The sequence below is a fragment of the Cervus elaphus genome, chromosome 15 (genome assembly GCF_910594005.1).
Source record: "Cervus elaphus chromosome 15, mCerEla1.1, whole genome shotgun sequence".
NCBI classification, from domain to species: domain Eukaryota; kingdom Metazoa; phylum Chordata; class Mammalia; order Artiodactyla; family Cervidae; genus Cervus; species Cervus elaphus.
Window position 1 is genome coordinate 8,134,393 of NC_057829.1, and position 23,534 is coordinate 8,157,926.

At 40.5% G+C, this 23,534-nt stretch overlaps 1 protein-coding gene across 3 annotated transcripts in view; it reads left to right on the forward strand.

Moving 5' to 3' along the window:
* The first annotated feature begins 296 nt into the window (after positions 1–296).
* Positions 297–23,534, forward strand: part of PCNX2 (pecanex 2) — a 301,990-nt gene continuing 278,752 nt past the window's right edge. For all 3 annotated transcript variants that reach the window (XM_043925987.1, XM_043925989.1, XM_043925988.1), the window contains exon 1: positions 297–678. In XM_043925987.1, coding sequence (XP_043781922.1) covers positions 526–678 — 153 coding nt within the window. In that variant the 5' untranslated portion in view covers positions 297–525. The remainder of the gene's footprint in view (positions 679–23,534) is intronic.

Here is a 23,534-nt window from a genome sequence, read left to right on the forward strand (position 1 = left end):
TTATCTCTTCTGCATTAGAACATCTTTGACTTTTAAGCCTTTCACATTCCCTATCAGAAAGATGGGGGCGAAAAGCAGGGGAGAGTGGGCAGAAGCAAAAATAGAGGCTGGAGGGGCTCCGAAATTCTTCTTCCCCCGCCTCTCCGCCCCCGCCCCCGCCGCAACCGCGCACCTCCCCTCCCCCGCCACCGGGAAAGCGATGGTGGGACTCTGGGCGGGCGCTGGGAGGAGCCTCTGGAGCATCCTCAGAGCAGCCGCCTCTGAGCACCATGGGAAAATCCTTCCTCCCTCGGACATGGCGCCCACCTGCCCGGTGGCAGCAGCCGGCTCCGGCGCCGCGATTCGCGGGTCCGGGCAGAAAGGCAGCTGGAGTTTGGGTCGCGGGGCGGAAGGAGCTGGAGGGGGCGGGGGCGGGGGCGGCGGCGGTGACGCCGCCCGAGGGCCCGCGTGTTAAAGCTGAGGGCATCTGGGCGGCGGGCGGCGGGCAGCGGGCAGCGCCGCGCGTGCCGGCCCAGGCGCGCAGGCATGGGGTCCCAGGTGCTGCAGCTGCTCCGGCAGGGCGTGTGGGCCGCGCTTACCGGGGGCTGGTACCACGACCCCGATCAGAGCACGTTCACCAACAGTTGCCACCTCTACCTGTGGCTGTTCTTGCTACTGCTGCCCCTGGCGCTGCACCTGGTGAGTGGGGGTGGGGGCCGGTCAAGCCTTGGGGTAGCCTGCGAGTCTGCCTTCAGGATGGAAAGGGTTGGCGGTGATTCCTAGGAGCTGGAATGGAGAAGGTCTTCAGGAATTTGGTACAGAGAAAGTACAGGCAAGGGGTCAGGGAGGGACTCCCCCGGCAGAAGTAGAAAGGACTTCGGGGGCTCTGGGACTCATTAAGAATTGATGCTCGCTGTTCCGATGAGTCAGATTCTGCTTGTCACTGTGCAATGTAGAACCGATTTTACATGTGAACAGCCCCAGGCCCCTTGGCTGGGTAGCTTAAGACAATATTTAGTATAAGATGCTGTGCATGATAGCCAGAAGGCAAAATGAAATGTTAAAAGCGAAGCTATTTCGGTTGTTAATCTGTTACCCCTTTTCTTCGCTTTCCTGTTTTGCTTTGGGAAGGCAGGTTCAATGATCAATTACTCCATTGGCGGTTTCCACACCGCTCTGTAAAGAAATCTGTAGAAAAAAGTAATGATGAAGAAATCTAATGTAATTTATTTGACCCTTTAGTGAGGTTACACGGTTGAGTGCTTGCTGAATAACTGCATAGATGACCTTCATAGGTAAACAAACCCAATTGAAACAATGTTTAACCTTCTTTGAAAAGCTCTACAAGTAAGGTGCTCCCGGTCATATGAGATGTGTTCGGAATAGAATTTTGATATGCCTATTGAAGGACTTAATTTCTAAAACATAACTTGATCATGTTCTCCACAACAAAATTCTTCAGCGAGTTTGTATGGCTGACAGAGTCCCATTTTGCCATTAGATGTTGTCTGTGATTTCATTCCTATTTACTCTTTCTGGTAGTTTATCCATAGGATCAGAATTCTGGTTCTGAAGTCAGATTGCCTACATTAAATTTTGGGTTCATTCCTTACCAGTTCTGTGAGCAACTTACTTTTACTTTATCTGATTAAAAAACTTTTATCCTTAAAATGAGAAAAATACTAGAACAGTGTTGTTTTGGGGCTTATGTCAACATGTAAATCTATCCATCTTTATGGCTTTTGACCCGGGATTGGACACAGACCTGGTGTAAATTTCTGTTTGGCTTCTTATTAGTTGTTTGACCTGTTCTTGGCCTTAATCTAAATCTTAGTTTGTCACCCTTAAAATAGATGTGATAATGACCATTTCATGGGAAGAATAAATAAAATTTCATGTAAAAAACACTTAATACAATGGCTGACCCTTGGAGACCCTTTAATAAATTTGTTTCCTCTTTCTGTGTGACCTCATCCTTCATGTTTTCTTGGCATAGAGTTCCCAGTGTTTTCTCTTTGCCTGGAGGGGCAGCACAGGGGAGAGATGAACCAAACTTGGATTCAGTTCTGGTTCTTCTGCTCACTGGTTGTGTGAGCTTGCGCTTCCTGGTTTGTGTACCCAATAGTAGCAGCCTTACAGGGTTCATAGGAGGATTGAATAAATTAATGAGTAGAGGACTGAATGAATTAGTTAACAGTTGATTGAATGAATGAATCAAACTACTTCTCAGTACTGTTTTTTCCCCACATCAATTCACTTGTCAAAATCTGTCCATTCTTCAAAACCCAGTGGAATGGCCATTTCTGTCTAGGTGTCCTTGTTTCCACTTATCTAGAATTAATTTCTTTTCTCTCCTGCCCTAATATCATTCTCTTTTTACTGTCAGTACTGTGGCATATTCTGAATTCTGTACTTAGTTGTTGGAACATGTATTTTAGCTCTCCTCATGGATTGTGAGCTTTTTGAGGACATGGGTTTTGATTTTGTTGATTCATCTTGGTTTCCCTTGCTGTAGCAGGGTGCCCTATATTTGGTTAACAGTGATCTCATACATAATAAACTGGTGGAAATAAAGTCAACCTTCCTGCCCTTCTGTTCCAGTCAGTATTAAGTTGTCTATCTCACAGCACATTCTGAGTATTTCCTGATAATGAAAGCAATACATACTTCACTTCTACTCCCACTCCTCAGCAACAACCAAATTAATGTTTAATATAATTCCTGCAGATTTTTAAAAAATGAATATGGGCTCCTTTTTGTATAACTCCTTTTAAAATTTGATGTATGTGTATGATCAGAACCCTTAATTTCTACCTAATTATGCTTCATTGAGTAGCTTGATTTCTACTTTGTATTTGTGAATAGGAAATTGTAGCTAAGTTTCTCTTTAATGATATTTCAAAGTAATTTTTGGCTAAATCTCAAGAGTTTAGAAATCAAAAAAGTGATACCTCAAATACTTTTGTGTCGGGTTTTCTGGATCAAACCAGTTATACTGAAATTTTTATATCTTTTGCCATTGTGCTTTTAATCATTACAGAATCATTTAATGTGAGTGCATTCATTACATTGCTGTTTTTTAAAATAAGAATAAGATAGCCTGTCTTATTGAAAAAAGTGCAGGTAGTCCTTTTCTTGCTCTGGTCTTCTGGTTTCTGAAAATTAATTTAGAAATAAAAGACCCTTCTTCCCCAGTGGAGGGTTCTGTTCTCCGGGTTTTGATGCATAAATATATTTTTCTGCACTTCAGTGCTCCTGTGATTGTCAACATCTTTCTCAGTTTGTTCCACTTATGAGAACATAGTCCGAAAAGATCCCTGGCTGCTTGCTGACAGCAGGGACATATAAAGTTCTGTTATTTAAAGGAACTGAACTTTTCTGGGCTTCTCACAATTTATTTAAGCATGCTTAATCAAGACAGTTGCTCTGTAAGAAAAATCCACCCTTTAATTTAATGGGGACTTTGAATAGGTAAATATAATTTTTGTTTTAATTATCGAAGCAAACTAATCTCTAAGCCCCAGCATTTATTTAGGTCTAGGTGGAAAATACGTTATTTATTAACATTCATAAGCTATATATTTTCAAGAAATGCTCAAAATACATACCTAAAAACAAAGGTCATTTTAGATCGTTTGAAAAGAGTTTAACTTTGATTTATTATCAGCTTAATTTTAGTTTGGGCAAGCTGAAAGATCCATTTGTCATCAGAGATGTTTAGTTTCTCATTTATTAACATGTGTTCTTACATTTATTCTCTGAAGATTCATGTAGAGCTTTAAAACGGGAGCACCCTGGCCATGATTCTGACCCAGAATAAGTTCTGGCAGCACCAGACTAGTGTCAAAAGATGTCCTTGCCCTATTACTTATCAATTGTGTGATCTTATGCAAGTCTCTTCACTTCTCTGGGCCTCAGTTTTCTCATCTGTAAAATGGGGATTTTTTTTTGGTTTTTAGATTAAGCCACTGAGATCCAGAGGGCGTAGGTTACTTGCCCAAGGCCATCTAGATAACTGGTAGTAAAATTTAGAGCTTTAGCTGAGGTCCTGTTGTCTCCAAGTCTTTGGCCTTCTCACAGCACTGTTATCTGACCTGATATACTGATATACAAGAGAGGATTTGAACTCCCTGAAGCAGTGACCTGTCCTCTAGTGAAATTCTGAGCATCTGGGAGGTGGTAAGGTTAACCTGAATATAAGAAAAAATGGGGTGGAAACTTTACATTCTTTAAGACCTCATATAAGTCATTATATTTTTTTTATTTATTTTATGGTTGTGGCTTTATTTTTCCCCAGATTTTTTTTTTTCTGTCTTTTAGCCAGACTTACTTGGCTTCCCAGGTGACTCTAGTGGTAAAGAACCCGCCTGCCAATACAGTAGACATAAGAGACGTGGGTTTGATCTCTGGGTGGGGAACAGCCCCTGGAGGAGGGAATGGCTACCCACCCCAGTATTCTTGCGTGGAGAATCCCATGGACAGAGGAAGCTGGCGGGCTACAGTCCATAGGTCGCACAGGGTCAGACACGACTGAGGTGACTTAGCACGCGGGCACTCTGTTTCCAGTTCTCCTTGCTAATGTAAACTTGACAACTGTTTGTTTGGATAAAACCCGCTTCGTCTCTGATTGCTGTGATTGTAATAAAGTGGGTCACTTGTCAGGGGCCGTGTTGTCCCAGACACACAGTGGGTGGTCTGTGGGTGGTCTCACTGCCACCCCTAGTTGGTGACTCTCCTATCACGGTCTGTGACCACTCCCCATTTGGGTCCACAGCTATTTTTCTTTAGGTTCTGTATTTCTTTGGCTACCCCTTCTCGCTCCTGCTTCTAACATAGAAGATGCCTTTATGTGAATTATGGAAAGGTGGTCTGTCCAAAAAGACACCCTGTCCTGGCTCTGGACCTCGGGGCTGGACTTCAGTCACCATTTCACCCTGTCAACCTGCACACCCTGACACGACAGGTGACTGGTTCACTTGATTGTTGTTACTTTGTTGGACTGCTTGGTACACTGCTGGTCCCAGAGGGTACCTCTCAGGCTGATCAGTCCTAGTGCTTATATTCAGCTTCTCCATGAGAAAGGCTTTTTCTGCTGTTGCATCCCGTGGCTCGTACTTAGCCTTTTTTGATTTGTAGAAGCTTGTTATCTGGTGCTTTTGCTTGTGGTGACTATTTATACTCACATGGAGATGCTTGATGCTTTACGCTTTCCCATAATCCACTTGAATGTCTGAACTTCCTTCTTCCTCCCCTCAGCTGCCTGAAACAAAATCGGTTTGAGGTTGAGGGATGCTTGAAGGCATTCTTCCCTGGGCCCTGGGCTTCCAAAGAAGTGCAGACCCGAGCCTTCTAGACTTGGACTGAATGCCATCCTTTGCAATTGTCTTAAAATTTTTGCCACTTGAGATCCTTGTTTGGACTGTGTGTACAAAGAGCTTGGCTCCATGGGGACTTGGCTTTCCTGGTGCAAGCACATTTGCCAGAGATGTCCCTAGGATGTCGGGCATCCTAGGGCAGTCTTCTTCAATTTTTTCAAGTTAATATGGCCTTTCTTGAGTGACCTGGCCACCTTTTGCAAAATTCCTCCTGCTTTTCCTCATCTTCTGCCATTTAGACACATGAATGTCTGCCAGCCAGTTGTGTTTTTGTGTCTGTGATTAAAAAGAAAGCACCTGCCTTGTTCTAGGATGTCGGCCTCCGCAACACTTTCCAAAAAAGAGTATTCTTCCTCACTTTTCTTTCTTTGAAGTATTGCAAGTTCGTGACTAATTTTCTGGTGGTAAAATTTATTATGTCCCCAACCCCACCTGCACTTCCCTTTCTCCCAATTAATGACTAGTTTTATTTGGATGCCTCTCTCCATAGACATATTGTTATTTTTCCAATTGTAATGTTTAATACTTTATTTAATACCTTTGGTGTGATTTCTTTTGCATGGAAGGTGATACTTATCAGGAGATTATTGTTTTCTGATTTTAACCATTTGGTGTCTCAGATTATTCCTTTTTGAGTTTAACCAACTTTATTGTCACTTTTTTCTACTCTAAATCTCTTTTCTACATCCTACAGAAGAAAAAAATGGACTAGTTCTTTTTTAAAATTTTAGCTTAATGTAATTTCTTATTGGAAAAGAATAGCTTTACAACGTTGTGTTAGTTTCAGCTGTACAACAGGGCTGTATGTGCACTTGAGCCTCCCTCTTGAGCGCCCTGCCAACCCCCATCCCACCCCTCTAGGTCCTCACAGATCACCAAACTGAGCTCCCGGTACAGTACAGCAGCTTCCCACTAGCTCTCTGTCTTACACGTGGTAGTGTATACGTGTCAGTCCGACTCTCCCAGCTGTCCTACCCTCTTCTTCCCCCACCTCCGTGTCTACAAGTCCATTCTCTACATCTATGTCTGTATTCAGTTCGGTTCAGTTCAGTCGCTCAGTCGTGTCTGACTCTGCGACCCCATGAACTGCAGCACGCCAGGCCTCCCTGTCCATCACCAACTCCTGGAGTCCACCCAGACCCATGTCCATTGAGTTGGTGATGCCATCCAACCATTTCATCCTCTGTCGTCCCCTTCTCCTCCTGCCCTCAATCTTTCCCAGCATCAGGGTCTTTTCAAATGAGTCAGCTCTTCGCATGAGGTGTCCAAAGTATTGGAGTTTCAGCTTCAACATCAGTCCTTCCAATGAACACCCAGGACTGATCTCCTTTGGGATGGACTGGTTGGATCTCCTTGCAGTCCAAGGGACTCTCAAGAGTCTTCTCCAAAAAAAAAAAAAAAGAGTCTTCTCCAACACCACAGTTCAAAAGCATCAATTCTTCCGTGCTCAGCTTTCTTTATAGTCCAACTCTCACATCCATACATGACCACTGGAAAAACCATAGCCTTGACTAGACAGACCTTTGTTGACAAAGTAATGTGTCTGCTTTTTAATATGCTGTCTAGGTTGGTCATAACTTTCCTTCCAAGGAGTAAGCATCTTTTAATTTCATGGCTGCGGTCACCATCTGCAGTGATGTTGGAGCCCAGAAAAATAAAGTCAGCCACTGTTTCCACTGTTTCCCCATCTATTTGCCATGAAGTGATGGGACCAGATGCCATGATCTTAGTTTTCTGAATGTTGAGTTTTAAGCCAACTTTGTCACTCTCCTCTTTCACTTTCATCAAGAGGCTCTTTAGTTCTTCACTTTCTGCCATAAGGGTGGTGTCATCTGCATATCTGAAGTTATTGATATTTCTCCCGGCAATCTTGATTCCAGCTTGTGCTTCCTCCAGCCCAGCATTTCTCATGATGTACTCTGCATATAAGTTAAATAAGCAGGGTGACAGTATACAGCCTTGACGTCTCTATTCCTGACCTGCAAATAGGTGTATCTGTACCAAAAAATGGACTAATTCTTAATGGTATTCAAAATTTTTCCTTTTTTTCTGATGGATTTTTCACCTTTAACATTGCTATTATTATAGATAATAGTAACAGCCAGCACTCACTGAGCCCGTATAGACTGGCACGTTTGGAGGAGCTCTGCATGAACTAAAACATCTCCTCCTCTCAGTAAACCAGAGGGCCACTGTCATTATTCCCACTTTACAGTTGATGAAATTGGCATGGAGAGGTTGGCATGATACATGGCTAGTTGTGACCTGACCAGAATTAGAGCCAAGAGTTGGAGTTGGTACCCACTCAGCCATACCACCTCTAATCCAGGTAATTTCACAAGTTAACTTTTCCTATGTAGTCCTTTGCACATGGATAGTGTCTGGATCTCTTCATGCCAGTATGCAGAATATTTTGCAACAGGGGATCTATTTTTTGCACTTTGGCATGAAGAGATCCAACCACTGAGTATGTGCAAAAGACTGTGTAGGGAAAGTTACCTTCCCTCCCACACTTGTCTCCAGTGCGTTTTTTGAGAAGCAGCCACCATATACTGTCTCTTGTGTGTTCTTCCAAGTGACATTTGGTCACATGTGACTGAGTTTGACTTCGGGGTTCTGAGGTTTAATCCCAAAGCAGCCTTCTTTGTCATCTACTCTCCCTTTTAATTTGCTCTGTAGGGAGTTCTTTCTCTACTCTTAGATAAAAATGTACAAATCCCATGACTTCAGGTTACAGATAATACAAGGCTTTATAGTTGCTTTAAGTAACAAAACACAGATTTGATTGGGATTTCAGCTTGTCCAATTCCATATGGTGATGCCAGGCTTCAGGGATATGAGGATGGCCTGATCTTTTTTCACTTTTCTCTCTCACACATTGGCTGATGTTCTAATGCCTTTGGTATTGAAGAGTAGGGAAGTTCTTTGTTAAGCAGTGCGGTGGTAAGTTGGCTGTCAGCTTTTGAAGCATGGCTCACATTTCCAGCTGGCTCTCTCCATCAAGGTCCTCCCACATGTCCTGTAGAGACCCTGTTCTTCTTGCCAGGTTTCTCCTGCCCACGGTTTCTTTGAGGGCTGCTGTATCTCTATTCTGCCTGGTTGCCTACTCCTTCCACAGTTCTTTGGCACGTGGCAGTCCACCCCAGCTTTCTTTTGGTCCAGGGCCCCTCTGAACCTCTAAAGCAAACCCTGATGTCATTTGCACACACAGTCTCTGCAAATACTCACACATTCTCTCCCTGAACAGATGGGGAGTGCAACCAAACCCCAGCATATCAACTTCTCCTTCATCCCTCCATCAGAGCAGCTAGCCAGCCAGTCTCTCATCTTTTAGTTCTTCAGGGAAGAATCAGGCATCATACTCCCTGCCCAAATTGTCAGGACCATAACAAGTCTCTGAGTGGTCCCACCAAAGCCTTCCTCTTGGTTGTGGGGGAGAGAAACACGGGGCTCACTAAATACCAGCAGGGCTGTCCAACAATCTTCATGAGTCCTCTCATTCCGTACTTGATTACATCCTCACTTTGGGTGAGGGTTTTAGGGTCATCTTGCTCATCGTCATAACCTATTTAGAAGTTTCTGGATGTGTCTTGTTCCAGAAGTTGTCCTGGGATCTGATAACTATCCTACCTTGGCTCTTCGGTCAACGCTTCCAGTTCACTATTTTGTTATATTCGTGTGCAGCCATTTATCTGTACTACATCTCCTTGTTCTTTCCACTTTACCTTTTCCACTTTATTTTTGGAGAGCATTCCATGAAGAGCTACTTCATTATTTTTAATGTCAGCACGGTATGCCACTGTGTGAGTAAAGAGTGATTTATTTGACCTGTCCCCTATGAAGACTAGACCTTCACAGGTGGCTAAGATGGTAAAGAATCTGACTGCAGTGCAGGAAACCTGGGTGTGATCCCTGGTTTGGGAAGAGCCCCTGGAGAAGGAAATGGCTACCCACTCCAGGCTTCTTGATTGGAGAATTCCATGGACAGAGGAGCCTGGCAGGTTACAGTCCGTGGGGTTGCAAAGAATCAGGCATGACGGAGAGACTTAAACTATGAAGATTATTTTAAGTTTTTCAGATGATGTTTAACATTGTCTATTTGAATTGCTTCTTTCAGTATTTGAACATGTATAGAAGTCAGGGTATGCTAATTTGTGCTGATGTAACAACCTCAAAATCACCTTGGTTTTACCTTTTTAAAAAAAATTCGTATTGTTATGTCCAACATGGTTAGTTGGGAATGGACAGCATGGTTAGCAGGGGGTCCTGCTTATCACAGGCATGTAGATTTCCAGGCTACATGCCCATTGCGCTCAGACTTTTCCTCATCAGAACTTTCCTGTACTCCAAGGGCAGTGGAAAGTACAGTCCTACTGTGTGTCCAGAAAAGAACTGGACCTATATGTTGGACCTGTGTCTACTATATCAAAGTGCCAAGTGTTCAGTTGGATACTGGGGAAACAACGGGCTAATGATAGATTGGTATCTCTCCTTGTTAACAGGTAAAGATAAACAGATATAAATAGGGAGGTCGGAGGGGGGATCCGGATGGGGAATACATGTAACTCCATGGCTGATTCATGCCAATGTATGACAAAACCCACTACAATATTGTAAAGTAATTAGCCTCCAACTAATAAAAATAAATGAATAAAAAAAGAAAAAAAATAACACAATGATAACTTATTTCAAGGGAAGTGCAAGATGCTTTATAGTAAAGATGGAAGCCCTCTTCCTGGCTTTGGTGTGTAGAAGGGCTTTGCAAAGGAAAGAATTTCTAATCTGGAGTCTGTTGGGTAATTAAAATCTAGTCAAACCAAGATAGTAGACCATGAGAAGGAGTGTGGGGATTTTTCCTCAGCATGGTGAGATACAGTGATGAGTTATTTTTCAGTCAACTTTGAGGTAGGATATTATTTTTTATCCCCCAGTTTTTATTTTTGAAAAACCCCTCATCTGCAGAAAAGTTATAGATATAGCACAATGAATTTGAATATTATTTACCCTTCATTTTCAGTCACCAGTTCTCAATGTTTTGCCACGGTTACTTCATCACTGTCATTGTTATACAGTTTAAAATTTGCTGAATCATTTGAGAATAAATTACAGACATCAAGACACTTCCCTCTAGAAACTTCATCAGGTATCTCTTAAGGAAAAAAACATTCTCTCACATAATTGTCACACTCATAAACATTGATATAATGCTTTGTCAAATATATAGTTCTCATGCAAATTTCACTAGTTATGCCAATAGTGTCTCGCCTAGCTGGGCTTTTGGTTTTGTTTTTCTGGATCTGAGTTTCAGTCAAGGATTGCACATTGTTTTTAGTTGTGATGTCTCTGTCCTTTATTATAGAACATGTTTCTCAAGTCTTTTTTTCTTTGTTTTTGCTTTTGTGTCAGTGAAAGTCGTTTTGCAGAATGTCCCACAATTTTGATCCTTTTTTATTGCATCCTTGAGATTAGATGTGTGATTATGCATTTTTTGTAATGAATACTAAGTGATGGGTCTCGTCCTGATCATATCAGGGCCACCCAATGTCATTTCCCCCATTTTTAGTGCTGTTAAGTTTGGTCATTGGTAAAGATGGTGTTGGTCAGATTTCTCTGTTGTAAAGGTACCCACTTGGTTTCCCCTTGTATTTAACAAGTAATCTTGGAGAGGAAACCTGGAGATTGTACATGTTATTATAAAGTCAAAGTGAAAGTCACTCAGTCATGTCCGACTCTTTGCAACTCCATGGACTGTAGCCCGCCAGGCTCCTCTGTCCATGGGATTCTCCAGCCAAGAATGCTGGAGTAGGTTGCCATTCCCTTCTACAGGGGATCTTCCCAACCCGAGAATCGAATCCAGGTCTCCTGCATTGTAGGCAGATTCTTTACCTTCTGAGCTACCAGGGAAGCCCCTACATATCACCCCTCAAAATTTTCATTCATGATTGTACCATAAATTAATGATGCTTGGCTAAAATAATTACCTTAATGATAGCTCCAAAATAGTGATTTTCTATTTATTGATTAGGTATTCTTCCGTGAAGAAAGGCTTTCCTTTTCCCTCTGCCCTATAGTTTTGTCATGCTTATTAGTGTGGTCTCATAATTCCTTTTTTAATTCAATGGATATAATTCATTCCTACCGTCATTATTTTTTTAAAAAAATTAAATATTTTATTTATCTCCAAACTATATTTAAAAAAAAATGAAATATAGTTGATTTATAATTTTATTTTAGTTTCAGGTATATAGCATAGTGATTCAGTATTTTTACAGATTATATTCCATTAAAAGTTACTACAAAATATTTAAAAAAAAGAAAAAAAAAGTTACTACAAAATAATGGCTATAATGCCCTGTGCTGCATAATATATCCTTGTTGCTTATCTGTTTTATTTACAGTAGCTTGTGCCTCTCAGTTCCATACCCCTATATTGCCCTTCCTTTTCTCCTCTCCTCACTGCTTTGTGCTCTCTGTCTGTGAGTTGTTTCTGTTTTGCTCTATCCATTCATTTGGTTTATTTTTTAGATTCCACATATAGGTGATATAATGCGGTATTTGTATTTTGTCTGACTTCACTAAACACAGTACACTCTAAGTTCATCTATGTTATTGCAAATGGCAGAATTTCATTCTTTTTATGGGTGAGTAATATACCATTATACATATACATGCCATTATTTTATGAATGAGTAATACATCATTATACATATATATACACTCCTATACCTCTACCAAAACAAAATCTTTTGGTTAATTTCATGAGTGTTTTGTGATTTTTATTATTATTACTATTGTTATTATTACTTTAAGAACACGCCGATAATGTGCTGTGAGAGTAGTGTTTTCTAAAGTTACTTGGATTAATTCTTTAAACAATTTTATTGAGATATAATTGACATATGTCACATTAGTTTCAGGTTTACAATGTAGTAATTCAATATTTGTATAGGATTAACTCTTTATTTTTATGTTTTGATTTGTTTTTATGGTTATGCTATCAATTTGATATATGATTAAGATCATCTGTGATTATTTAATTCTAATTTTTTTCCTCCATCCTTGTTGATTTAATAATTTTGAGAAGTATAGAACAAGTTAAAAAAACACATTAAAAAGACATGCCATTTTACTTTATCAAAAAATGTCTCTGGCTCTTGAGTGAAATTAGATGCGGAAAAGAACAAGATAGATGTGGGAGGTTTGGAGGCTGTTTTTACTAGTCCAGCCCAGAGATAATGTTGGCAGTAAAGATGGATAAATGTGGTCTAGTTTGATAAGATTTAGTGATGCATTCACTTTTGGGGTGGAGTAACAAGTATAAAGGTAGGAATCAAGGGGGATGCCCAGTTAATTGGTTTGAGCAACGGGTATACGGGGTACCATTGACTGAGATGGGAAATGGTAGGTAGCAGAGGACAGTGGTGAGAAAGGATGTGAAACCAAATACCTCATTTTAGACATGTTAGCTTGGACTTTCCTTTTAGATATCAAAGTTGAGAAATTATTGACTAGGTAGTTGGATATAGGTGTGGGAAGCTTAGAAAAGCAATCTAAGCTAGAGAAATGGATTAGAAAATCATCAATTATAGAGATTATATTGATGCCAAGGGACTGAGTACATGTAGGAAGAGAGAAGAGCCCCAGGAGCTGTAGACTCAGGTGTAAAGCAAAGAAGAGGTGTGAATGAGACGGGGAAAGCTAGGAGTGTGGCCTCTTAGAAGCAGAGCCAGGAGAACATTGCAAAACATAAGCAACTATGTTGAGTGCTGCTTAGAAAATTGGATTAAATTGTTGTCTTTAGAGATGTTGACAAGAACATTTTCAGTGGAGTGTTGTGGAGTAGCAGTCTGTTTGCTGTGGGTTTAAGAAGCAATGGGAGGTGAAGAAGTGAAGACAGGTGGAAAAGACCATGCGTTCATGCAGGGAGTGAGAAATAGTGCAGTGCAATATCTAGAGAGAGATGTGGAGTCAAGGGAGACCTATCCTTCCTCCAAGTTTGGAGGAATCTTGAGGATGAGGATGCAATTTGAATTCCCTCGTGGTCCCCAGAGTGCTGCTTCATACACAGTAGATAATCAAATCACTCTTCCCATTAATGAAATCTAACTCATATGGGAATTCACAATTTTGGAAGAGTGTCTGTGGTCAGTTGCATTTCAGTATACCCACTGCAATGTGGTGGCCTGGATCCAGATCATTAAAAATGGAGCTTGAAAACCAAGGTGTTACTCCTAGTATGAATTGCCTTAAAGTTCAAATTATGCTGTTGCTTCTGTGACAATCTTTGTTTTACTACTTAGATGGCAATAAAAGAGAATATTTATGTCATTTATGTAATAAATACAATCTTTTCCCCGTCATAGGAGACTTGCATTTAAAATGAAAAGACCATTGACTGATTTTACCTCATTTATTGATTTTGGCTGATCTTAAATACAAAAAACAAATATAGAAATGTTGGGACTGTGAGAGACCTTGGGAATTTTTTATATTGGGTTATATGTATGTTTAACTCCTTTTTCCAAATCTTTATCATCTCAAAAGAAAATGAAGAGAGCTAATACTTATTTCCTACTGGTTTTCCTAGTCTTTTGATAACTTATTCTTCCTTTAAAGACTACAACTTGAAGTCTGTGAGTCTGTTTCTGTTTTGTAAATAAGTTCATTTGTATAATTTCTTTTTAGATTCAACATATGAGGAATGTCATATGATAAGGATGGGGGAAGGGATAGTTAGGAAGTTTGGGATAAACACACAGCTATATTTAAAATGGATAACTGACAAGGTTCTATTGTATAGGGAACTTTGCATGTGGCAGCCTGGATGGGAAGGGAGTTTGAGGGAGAATGGATACATGTATGTGTATTACTGAGTCCCTTTGCAGTCCATCTGAAACTATCACAACATTGTTAATAGGCTATATACTCCAGTATAAATTTAGAAGTTTAAAAGAAAAAGAGATTACAATGCAATACTTAATCAGGGAAGAATAAAAATTGGAAGATAAGAAACATCCCTGAAACAAATATTTTACCAAGAAAACAACTGTTGGGCTTATTTCATAATTATTTTTTTCTTATTATATATTAACATTTCTCACTGTCTAGGCAAGCAATAAGAACATTTGCTCTGTAGCTCTTTATTCACTTCAAAACACTGTATCTGAATTTATTATTCCATGGCATTGATGAATGATGCATAGATGATGATAATAGTGATGATGATAAGTGACACAAGCATTTGGGTACTTATTAAGTACCAGAAAATATATTAGTACAATAGTTAACAATCTTGTTAGGAGCTATTATTCCCATTTCCCAGCAGAAATAGATATTTATGAAGGCTCAATAGATTGCCAGGAGAAATATCAATAACCTTAAATATGCAGATGACACCACCCTTATGGCAGAAAGTGAAGAAGAACTAAAGAGCCTCTTGATGAATGTGAAAGAGGAGAGTGAAAAAGTTGGCTTAAAGCTCAACACTCAGAAAAGTAAGATCATGGCATCCGGTCCCATCACTTCATGGCAAATAGATGGGGAAACAGTGGAAACAGTGGCTGACTTTATTTTTCTGGGCTCCAAAATCACTGCAGACAGTGATTGCAGCCATGAAATTAAAAGACGCTTACTCCTTGGAAGGAAAGTTATGACCAACGTAGACAGCATATTAAAAAGCAGAGACATTACTTTGTCAACAAAGGTCTGTCTAGTCAAGGCTATGGTTTTTCTAGTGGCCATGTATGGATGTGAGAGCTGGATTATAAAGAAAGCTGAGTGCCGAAGAATTGATGCTTTTGAACTGTGGTGTTGGAGAAGATTCTTGAGAGTCCCTCGGACTGCAAGGAGATCCAACCAGTCCATCCTAAAGGAGATCAGTCCTGGGTATTCATTGGAAGGACTGATGTTGTAGCTGAAACTCCAATACTTTGGACACCTCATGCGAAGAGCTGACTCATTTGAAAAGACCCTGATGCTGGGAAAGATTGAGGGCAGGAGGAGAAGGGGACGACAGAGGATGAGATGGTTGGATGGCATCACCGACTCAATGGACATGGGTTGGGGTAGACTCTGGGAGTTTGTGATGGACAGGGAGGCCTGACGTGCTGCAGTTCATGGGGTCGCAAAGAGTCAGACATGACTGAGTGACTGAACTGAACTGAGTAGCTTCTCTAAGGTTGTAAAATTATTGAATGGAGAAAAATTACAACATGTAGACATGCATAACTATCATAAATGTTTATTTATTCACCAAGATTTTTGAGCAACTGTTTGCTACATACCAGGCTAGGTGTTGAGAGAATAATGTAGAACAAGACAGACCTGGTCTTGTCCTCATGGAACTGACCATCTTTGAATGAATAATTAAGAATCAATAATAAAAATGTAAACACCTTGAAAAAAGGCAAAAATAGACAACTGACAGAGAAATACATATACATACATATATTTTCAATAAACACATGAATGATTATTTTAGTAGTAATCTAAGAAAAGTAAATATTAAAATAATGTGATTTTGGCATATCTGGGTTGCAAAGATTTAAAAGGCAATACCTAATATACTTTAAACAAATAACCATTCTCCGAAATTCAGAGGGATATATGTATAAGATGAATCACAATTTGTTACAATAAAAGACTAGAAATAGGTATCAATTGATAGGGAATGGGTTAATGAATTATATATGGTACTTCTGAAGTAGACTACTATGAAGTTGTGAAAAAGGGAATGGGACAGTAGACTGCTGTGGAGTGATCTCTAGAATCTATTACTAAGTAGAAAAAGAACAGAAGTTAAAATTAGGCTAAAAATTAGGAAGGAAATAGAAAGCATTTACCGTTTTGTTTTTAAGAAGACACAATAAAAGGATAAATTAGGAAAAAGCTAATAGAAAAGTAAAGGAAATAGATGGGAGGGTATCCACAGAGCTGGCAAAAGGAATGAATCTTATTTGATGGTTTGGTGGCATACGCAAGCAAAAACTATTTCAAATGACTTTAAACATGGAGTTTCTAGGCTTACTGGAATATAACCTAAAGACAAAAACACCGAAAACATCTTAAATTGTATTTGGTTATCTTATTTGTCATCAAAAAGATTTTATATTATTATTTTGAAATTATTATATTTATAGATTGATGATGACAATAAGAAACTGTGATTAGGAATCAAGAGTTCAGCAGTAAGAGAAAGCAGGTACAAATGAAATCACAGAAGTCACTTAGAACCTTGTAATCTACCATTTGAATTGGAAATACCCATCTGAAATCATGATTTATTTTTTTCTAAAAAATGCATATTTGTAGCTCTGTTTAGATTGAGGCCAAGAGGAGAAAGGAGTGACAGAGGATGAGATGGTTGGATGGCATCACTCAGTGAACATGAGTTTGAGCAAAACTCCAGGAGATAGTGAAGAACAGGGTAGTCTGGAGTGCTGCAGTTCATGGGGTCGCAAAGCAACTGAGCCACAAAACATGACTTAGCAACTGAACAAGAAAACACCTAGAACCAATGATAACGCAACAAGGATGCACAAATTGCACAGTCAGATTCTGGTCTTTAAGTGCCATTTCCTTCTTAAAGATAGCAGGATTCTTTGGAGAAATGGCCCGTTCTAGGTTTGGGCCAGAAAACATACAAGAGGAGCCTAAAGTCAGAGAAACTGTTGAAAAATACTACGGTCATGTTGAAAGGCTTTGGGATTAAACTTGTAGATGCCGGCCAAAGATGGCTCAGCTTGAGCATCCATGGGTCGTAATATGATGGTGTGCATTTAGGAATAGGGTGTGTCCTATAGGAAGACAAGACATTGATGCTGTCATATAGAAACTGTACTGGATGCCAGAAAGACTCAGCTGTCCCACCTGCAGTGGTTGGTATGTCGGCAGAAAGACTTGCCCCCAGGCCAGCGACCAATCTGTGGTTAGCCTAAGAATGGGATGCCTGGAGGGCCTCAGTGTCTCCATCTGCGAGGAACTGGAGAAGCAGATTGACGTCAAGAAAGAGGCATACAGTCCTACTTGTATCCCTTGGTTATCAGAAATTCTTCCCTTCTTAGAAATCTCCACTCCCATTTTGCACAGAAGTGCACCCCTATGCCCACCACCAGGCCTGATTCTTTAAGCCCTTTTCTTGCTCTGACTCAGGAGATTGGGGCCCTTGGTCCCCTCTCCATCATCCAGTGCCTCTCGCAGTGCTGGTCTCATGTGATGTCACTCTGCAGGATCCTCTCTCCCTCACAAGGCCCGCACTTGTCATCTCAGGAGCACTCACCAAGCAGCTAGTGTGGGAGCCTGCCTCCTCGCCGTGATTCAGCGACTTCTCGAGACTTCTCCCTGAACTTGGCTTTGTCAGCTCCCAAGGAAAGCTCAGTTCATCAGTTTGGGAAGATGAAAAGACTCTCTGGATGGATGGTGGTGATGGGTGCACAACACTAGGAGTGGACTTAATGCCCCTGAACTGTACATTTTGAAATGGTTAAGATGGTAAATTTTGTTATATGTAATTTGCCACAATAAGTGAAGTGAAGTTGCTCAGTTTTGTCTGACTCTTTGCAACCCCATGGACTGTAGCCTACCAGGCTCCTCCATCCATGGGATTTTCCAGGCAAGAGTACTGGAGTGGGCTGCCATTTCCTTCTCCAGGGGAGCTTCCTGACCCAGGGATTGAACCCAGGTCTCCTGCATTGTGGGTAGACGCTTTACCATCTGAGCCACCAGGGAAGTAAGGATATATAAAAAAAATGATTGTGACTGTGAAAGAACCAGAGCTGTAAGCAGAAGGAACAGAGGTGGGTCCCACGGGGAGAGCTGTGAACCATTGGGATATACACACGACAGGTGCTTCTAGGGAATGCTAAATCCCAAGAAACCCAGTTTAGCAAGAAATGCAAATTATTGTATTCATAATGCTTAGTTGGTAACGTTATTTTTCATGAATTTTGTCAGAAAAAAGTTCAGTCGAATGATGATATGACTAGTTATCCTAATAATGGATCAGAAAATGACATATAGCTTATCTTTGGCCAGGGATATACTTTTGAAAAAATATTGCCTCTTATTGTTAGTAAAGATGTGTTCAAATGATAAGTTCATGGAAAGGAGAGAGAAATATGATTTACCTTAGAGCAAGTAAACCTCTATTCAAAATCTGAATATACCTTATATTGGGGGAAAGATTTGGGGTTGAAATTAAGCATGAATATAATGCTGCTCATTCATGACAGAGTCCTTCCTAAACCCTCCTCCTTTCCCTGCATGTACACTTATAGGAGAGAAAATTCTGGAAGCTGGAGATTTTTGTTGATTGAGCATAAAAAGATCAGCAGTAAAATGGCCGTGAAAGTAATTTTCAGTGATCTCCCTGGGAATGTAGAATTGGGGGAACCTGAGCAGAGCTTATTTATATAGCATAAAAAGGAAACATTTGAAAACTTCCCTGGTGGTCCAGTGGCTAAGCCTCCAAGCTCCTAATGCAGGGGGCCTGGGTTTAATCCCAGGTCAGGGAACTAGATCCCACATGCTGAAACTAAGAGATTACATGCTGCAGTTAAAAGATCCTGATGCCACAAGGAAGATAGAAGAGCCTGCATGCTGTGACTAAGACCTGGCACAGCCACATAAGTAAATATAAAAAAATGAATAATAAATGGGGACATCTCATTGATGTCATTTATTATTTTATTGAATAATAAACAGAGAAGACGCTCATTCCATTTGGAGGGTCTGCTGAAGGGAGAGGTTTTTAAAAGACTCAGTAGAGCAAAGAATGTATAATGTGCCATGTGTCACATGCTGTGGCATCTTTCCTATCTACAAGGGAAGTTTCAGTAAAATATGTATCTCTACAGTCTGGTGTGGTGTAGGGGATTTTCCGTGATGTGACAAAGTTCTAAGTGGTCCTTCATTGAGGATGAGACAAGAACTGTTCTTACCTGAGTTGCAAACTAGTTACTGATACTCATGTTAACTTCAAATTCTAACTTGTTGCCTTCTCTTAATTTCAACATTACTAAGCTTATGCTATAGCACATAGGTATAAGAATGAACTGAAAACTAATATCTTTTCTTATTGTGGCAAGTCAGTTTTTTTCCAAATGAATTCCCCAGTATTCATATGTAACCTTTTCTCTCATCCTTCTTCCCTAGCCTTCTTTTCCCTATATCTTAGTTTTATCTCTAATCTGATTTGAAGGGAAGCTTCCTCATAAAATGGAACCCTGACATTTAGGTGAAGCCATGCTAGGTGCCACAGCCCAGATCTGGTTCAATGAATCAAAGGTTTATTTCTCGCTTCTGTTATATGTCCATCCGGGGTCTGAAGGTCCTTGTTCCACAGAGTCACCCAGGAGCACAGGCTGAAGAGGCTCTATCATCTTGGGGATAGATCTGGGAAATCATGACCTCTGACATGATCAGCTAAAGAGGAGAAGGGCATGGAGGATGCACCGAGCTTATAATTGTTTAGGCTTAGAAGTGACATTGACCACTTCTGCTCATAGTCCATTGGTCAAAAGTGGCCCCCACCAGACTGCAAGGGAGGCTGGAAAATCCAGGGGAGTCCATGTGTATTTGCGAGCACTTTCTTTGCTACCGCTACTAACTGGAATACTATGAAACCCAAGTTACATTATAGTTCAAACAGTTTTTGAATGTAATTTGTATATGGCAGTTTGCTGATCTGTTCTCATAGACATTTGCTGGGATTTATTTATTTTTAAAAATTTTGTTTATTTATGGCTGTTCCGGGTCTTTGGTGCCACGTGTTCTTTTTCTAGCTGTGTTGAGCGGGAGCTACTCTCTAGATGTGGTGCTCAGGCTTCTCATTGTGATGGCTTCTCTTGTTGCAGAGCATAGGCTATAGAGTGTGTGCGCTCAGTAATTGTGGTTCCCAGGCTCTAGAGCACAGACTCCGTGGTTGTGGTCACAGGCTTAGCTGCTCTGAGGCATGTGGGATCTTCCTGGACTAGGGATCGAACCTGCACCTCCTGCATTGTCTGGTGGATTCTTTACCACTGAGCCACCAGGGAAGCCCTGCTGGGATTTACTCTTTATTAAAAACTCTTTAAAATCTTCCTTCTTTTCCTCCCACTTTTACTGAATAATAATTGACACTCAACGTTTAAGATATACATCCTAGTGGTTTGATTTACATATATTGTGAAATGATTATCACAGCAAAGCATAGGCTTAGTTAACATTAAGCATCTCCTATATACAATGGATTCAATAGAAAGAGAAGAACAGAATTCTTGTGATGAGAACTCTTAGGACCTGCTCTCTTAACAACTTTCTTTTATATCATACAGCAATGTTAACTATAGTCATCATGTACACTACATCCTTAGTACTTATTACTGTTATAAGTTTTGACCACTTTCTTTTAATTTTCCCTCTCTCCACCCTCCCACTTCTGGTACCCAACCTATCCCTACTCCCACCCAACCCCTCTTGGCAGTCACAAGTCTGTTCTCCATGTCTCTGAGTCTGTTTCTGTTTCATAGGTAGGTTCATTTGTGTCCTATTTTAGGTTCCACACATAAGTGATATATATTTGTCTTTGTCTTTCTGACTTACTCCACTTAAAGTGATAATCTCTAGGTCCATCCATGTTGTTTCAAATGGCATTATTTCATTCTTTTCTTTTCAGTTTAGTTCAGTTCAGTCGCTCAGTCATGTCCATCTCTTTGCAACCCCATGAATCGCAGCATGCCAGGCCTCCCTGTCCATCACAAACTCCCGGAGTTTACTCAAACTCATGTCCACCAAGTCAGTGATGCCATCCAGCCATCTCATCCTCTGTCGTCCCCTTCTCCTCCTGCCCTCAATCCCTCCCAGCATCAGGGTCTTTTCCAATGAGTCAACTCTTCACATCAGGTGGCCAAAGTATTGGAGTTTCAGCTTCAGCATCAGTCCTTCCAATGAACACCCAGGACTGATCTCCTTCAGGATGGACTGGTTGGATCTCCTTGCAGTCCAAGGGACTCTCAAGAGTCTTCTCCAACACCACAGTTCAAAAGCATCAATTCTTTGGCACTCAGCTTTCTTCACAGTCCAACTCTCATATCCATAAATGATCACTGGAAAAACCACAGCCTTGACTAGATGGACATTCGTTGGCAAAGTAATGTCTCTGCTTTTTAATATGCTATCTAGGTTGGTCATAACTTTCCTTCCAGGGAGTAAGCATCTTTTAATTTCATGGCTGCAATCACCATCTGCAGTGATTTTGGAGCCCCCCAAAATAAATTCAGCCACTGTTTCCCCATCTATTTCCCATGAAGTGACAGGACTGGATGCCATGATCTTACTTTTCTGAATGTTGAGCTTTAAGCCAACTTTTTCACTCTCCTCTTTTCTTTTAGCCTATTTAAAAAATATATTTTAGACCTGAAATATATAGACAGGTTAAAAAAGGTGATGAAGGCTGTTAATGACCTCTTTATCTCTCTTCCTAATTTGTCTATACATTCCTTGAGATTCTTCACAACTTCTCATGAGGAGATACATGTGTAAATGTGACACTTGTCTGCTTTCAGGAAGGGAAACTGACTTTATATATTATCTGTCTGTCTAATATTATCTTATTTAATCATTCTTTCATTTATTTATTTATGAGCTTATATTATTTGTGGAATTTTTTCCCCATGAGATAAAAACAAGTCAGTGGTGAAGAAGATTTGTCACTTTGACTTTTCCTGTTGGCGATCTTTCTTGGTTGTTCTTTTGGTTTGTCTATTCTGTTCAGGCTTCCCTTATGGCTCAGCTGGTAAAGAATCACCTGCAATGCGGGAGACCTGGGTTCAATCCCTGGATTGGGAAGATCCCCTGGAGAAGGGAAAGGCTACCCACTCCAGTATTCTGACCTGTATATTCCATGAGGTCGTAAAGAGTCAGACACATCTGAGTGATAACCCATTATTATTCTGTTTAGAAATCGTGTTACCTAGATGGTAAACTATCAGATAAGACCAAGACAAGTTGTGCAGAGGCTGCGTGGGACCAGAAGGTGGCCAGGCAATGTGGTCTCCATGCCTAGCTGTGTTCCATGTTACAGCACAGACTGGACTCATCACTGTCTTTCTGAGGTCCCTCTGGGAGATGCGTTGATGAAAAAGGTCTCACTCTATTGAGTCTGTACTTAGTATCATCTTGAGACACTCAGGGATTCATTTCTATCCCAGAAGATAAGAATTTCATTTAGGAAGGACTGGAAAACCCATCATGGTTTATGGTCTGTGAGAGAAATAAGAAGAGATGTGAGGGGAGAATTAAATGGATCTCAGTGATTCTATTAATACTTGTTTCTTGAGGGGAGTGGACAGAATCAAACTGAGCCTCACCATTATCTCCATGTAAAGATCCTTTGTTACTGATGGAAATATCCCTCTGCCTTTTGTTTTTTTGAACTTTCTATTTTATATTGGAGTATAGCCTATAACAATGTTGTGATAGTTTTAGGTGCACAGCAGAGTGACTCGGCCATAAACGTACACGTATCCATTCTCCCCCAAACTCGTCTCCCATCCAGGCTGCTGTGTAACAGTGCCATGTGCTACTAGGTTCTTGTTGGTTATCCATCTTAAATTTAGCAGTGTGTACATGTTGATCCCAAACTCCCTAGCTATCCCTCCCCTTCTAGTAACCATAAATCCATTCTGTAAGTCTGTGATCCTGTTTCTGTTTGTAAATAAGTTTATTTGTATCATTTCTTTTCTAGATTCCTCATATAAGGGATATATGTGATATTTCGCTTTGACTGACTTCACTAAGTATGACAGTCTCTAGGTCCATCTAAGTTACTGCAGCTGGCATTATTTCATCCTTTTTAATGGCTAAATAATATTCCATTGTATACATGTATGTAGCACATCTTCTTTATTCATTCATCTGTTGATGGACATTTAGATTGCTTCCATGTCTTGGCTGTCGTAAACAGTGCTGCCGTGAACATTGGGGTGTATGTTTCCTTTCGGATCATATTCTTCTCTGGATATATGCCCAGGAGAGGGATTATCCTTCTGTGTTTTAGAAACAATACACTCTCATAGAGCCCTTGCTTACATCACGCCACTAGAAAAATCCATGGCTTGATGAAATTAACCCAATGAGAAATCAGTTTTTTTTTATTTAAATTTCTTTCTCCTTTCCTCTGTTCTCTGCAAGGGTGTTTGTGTT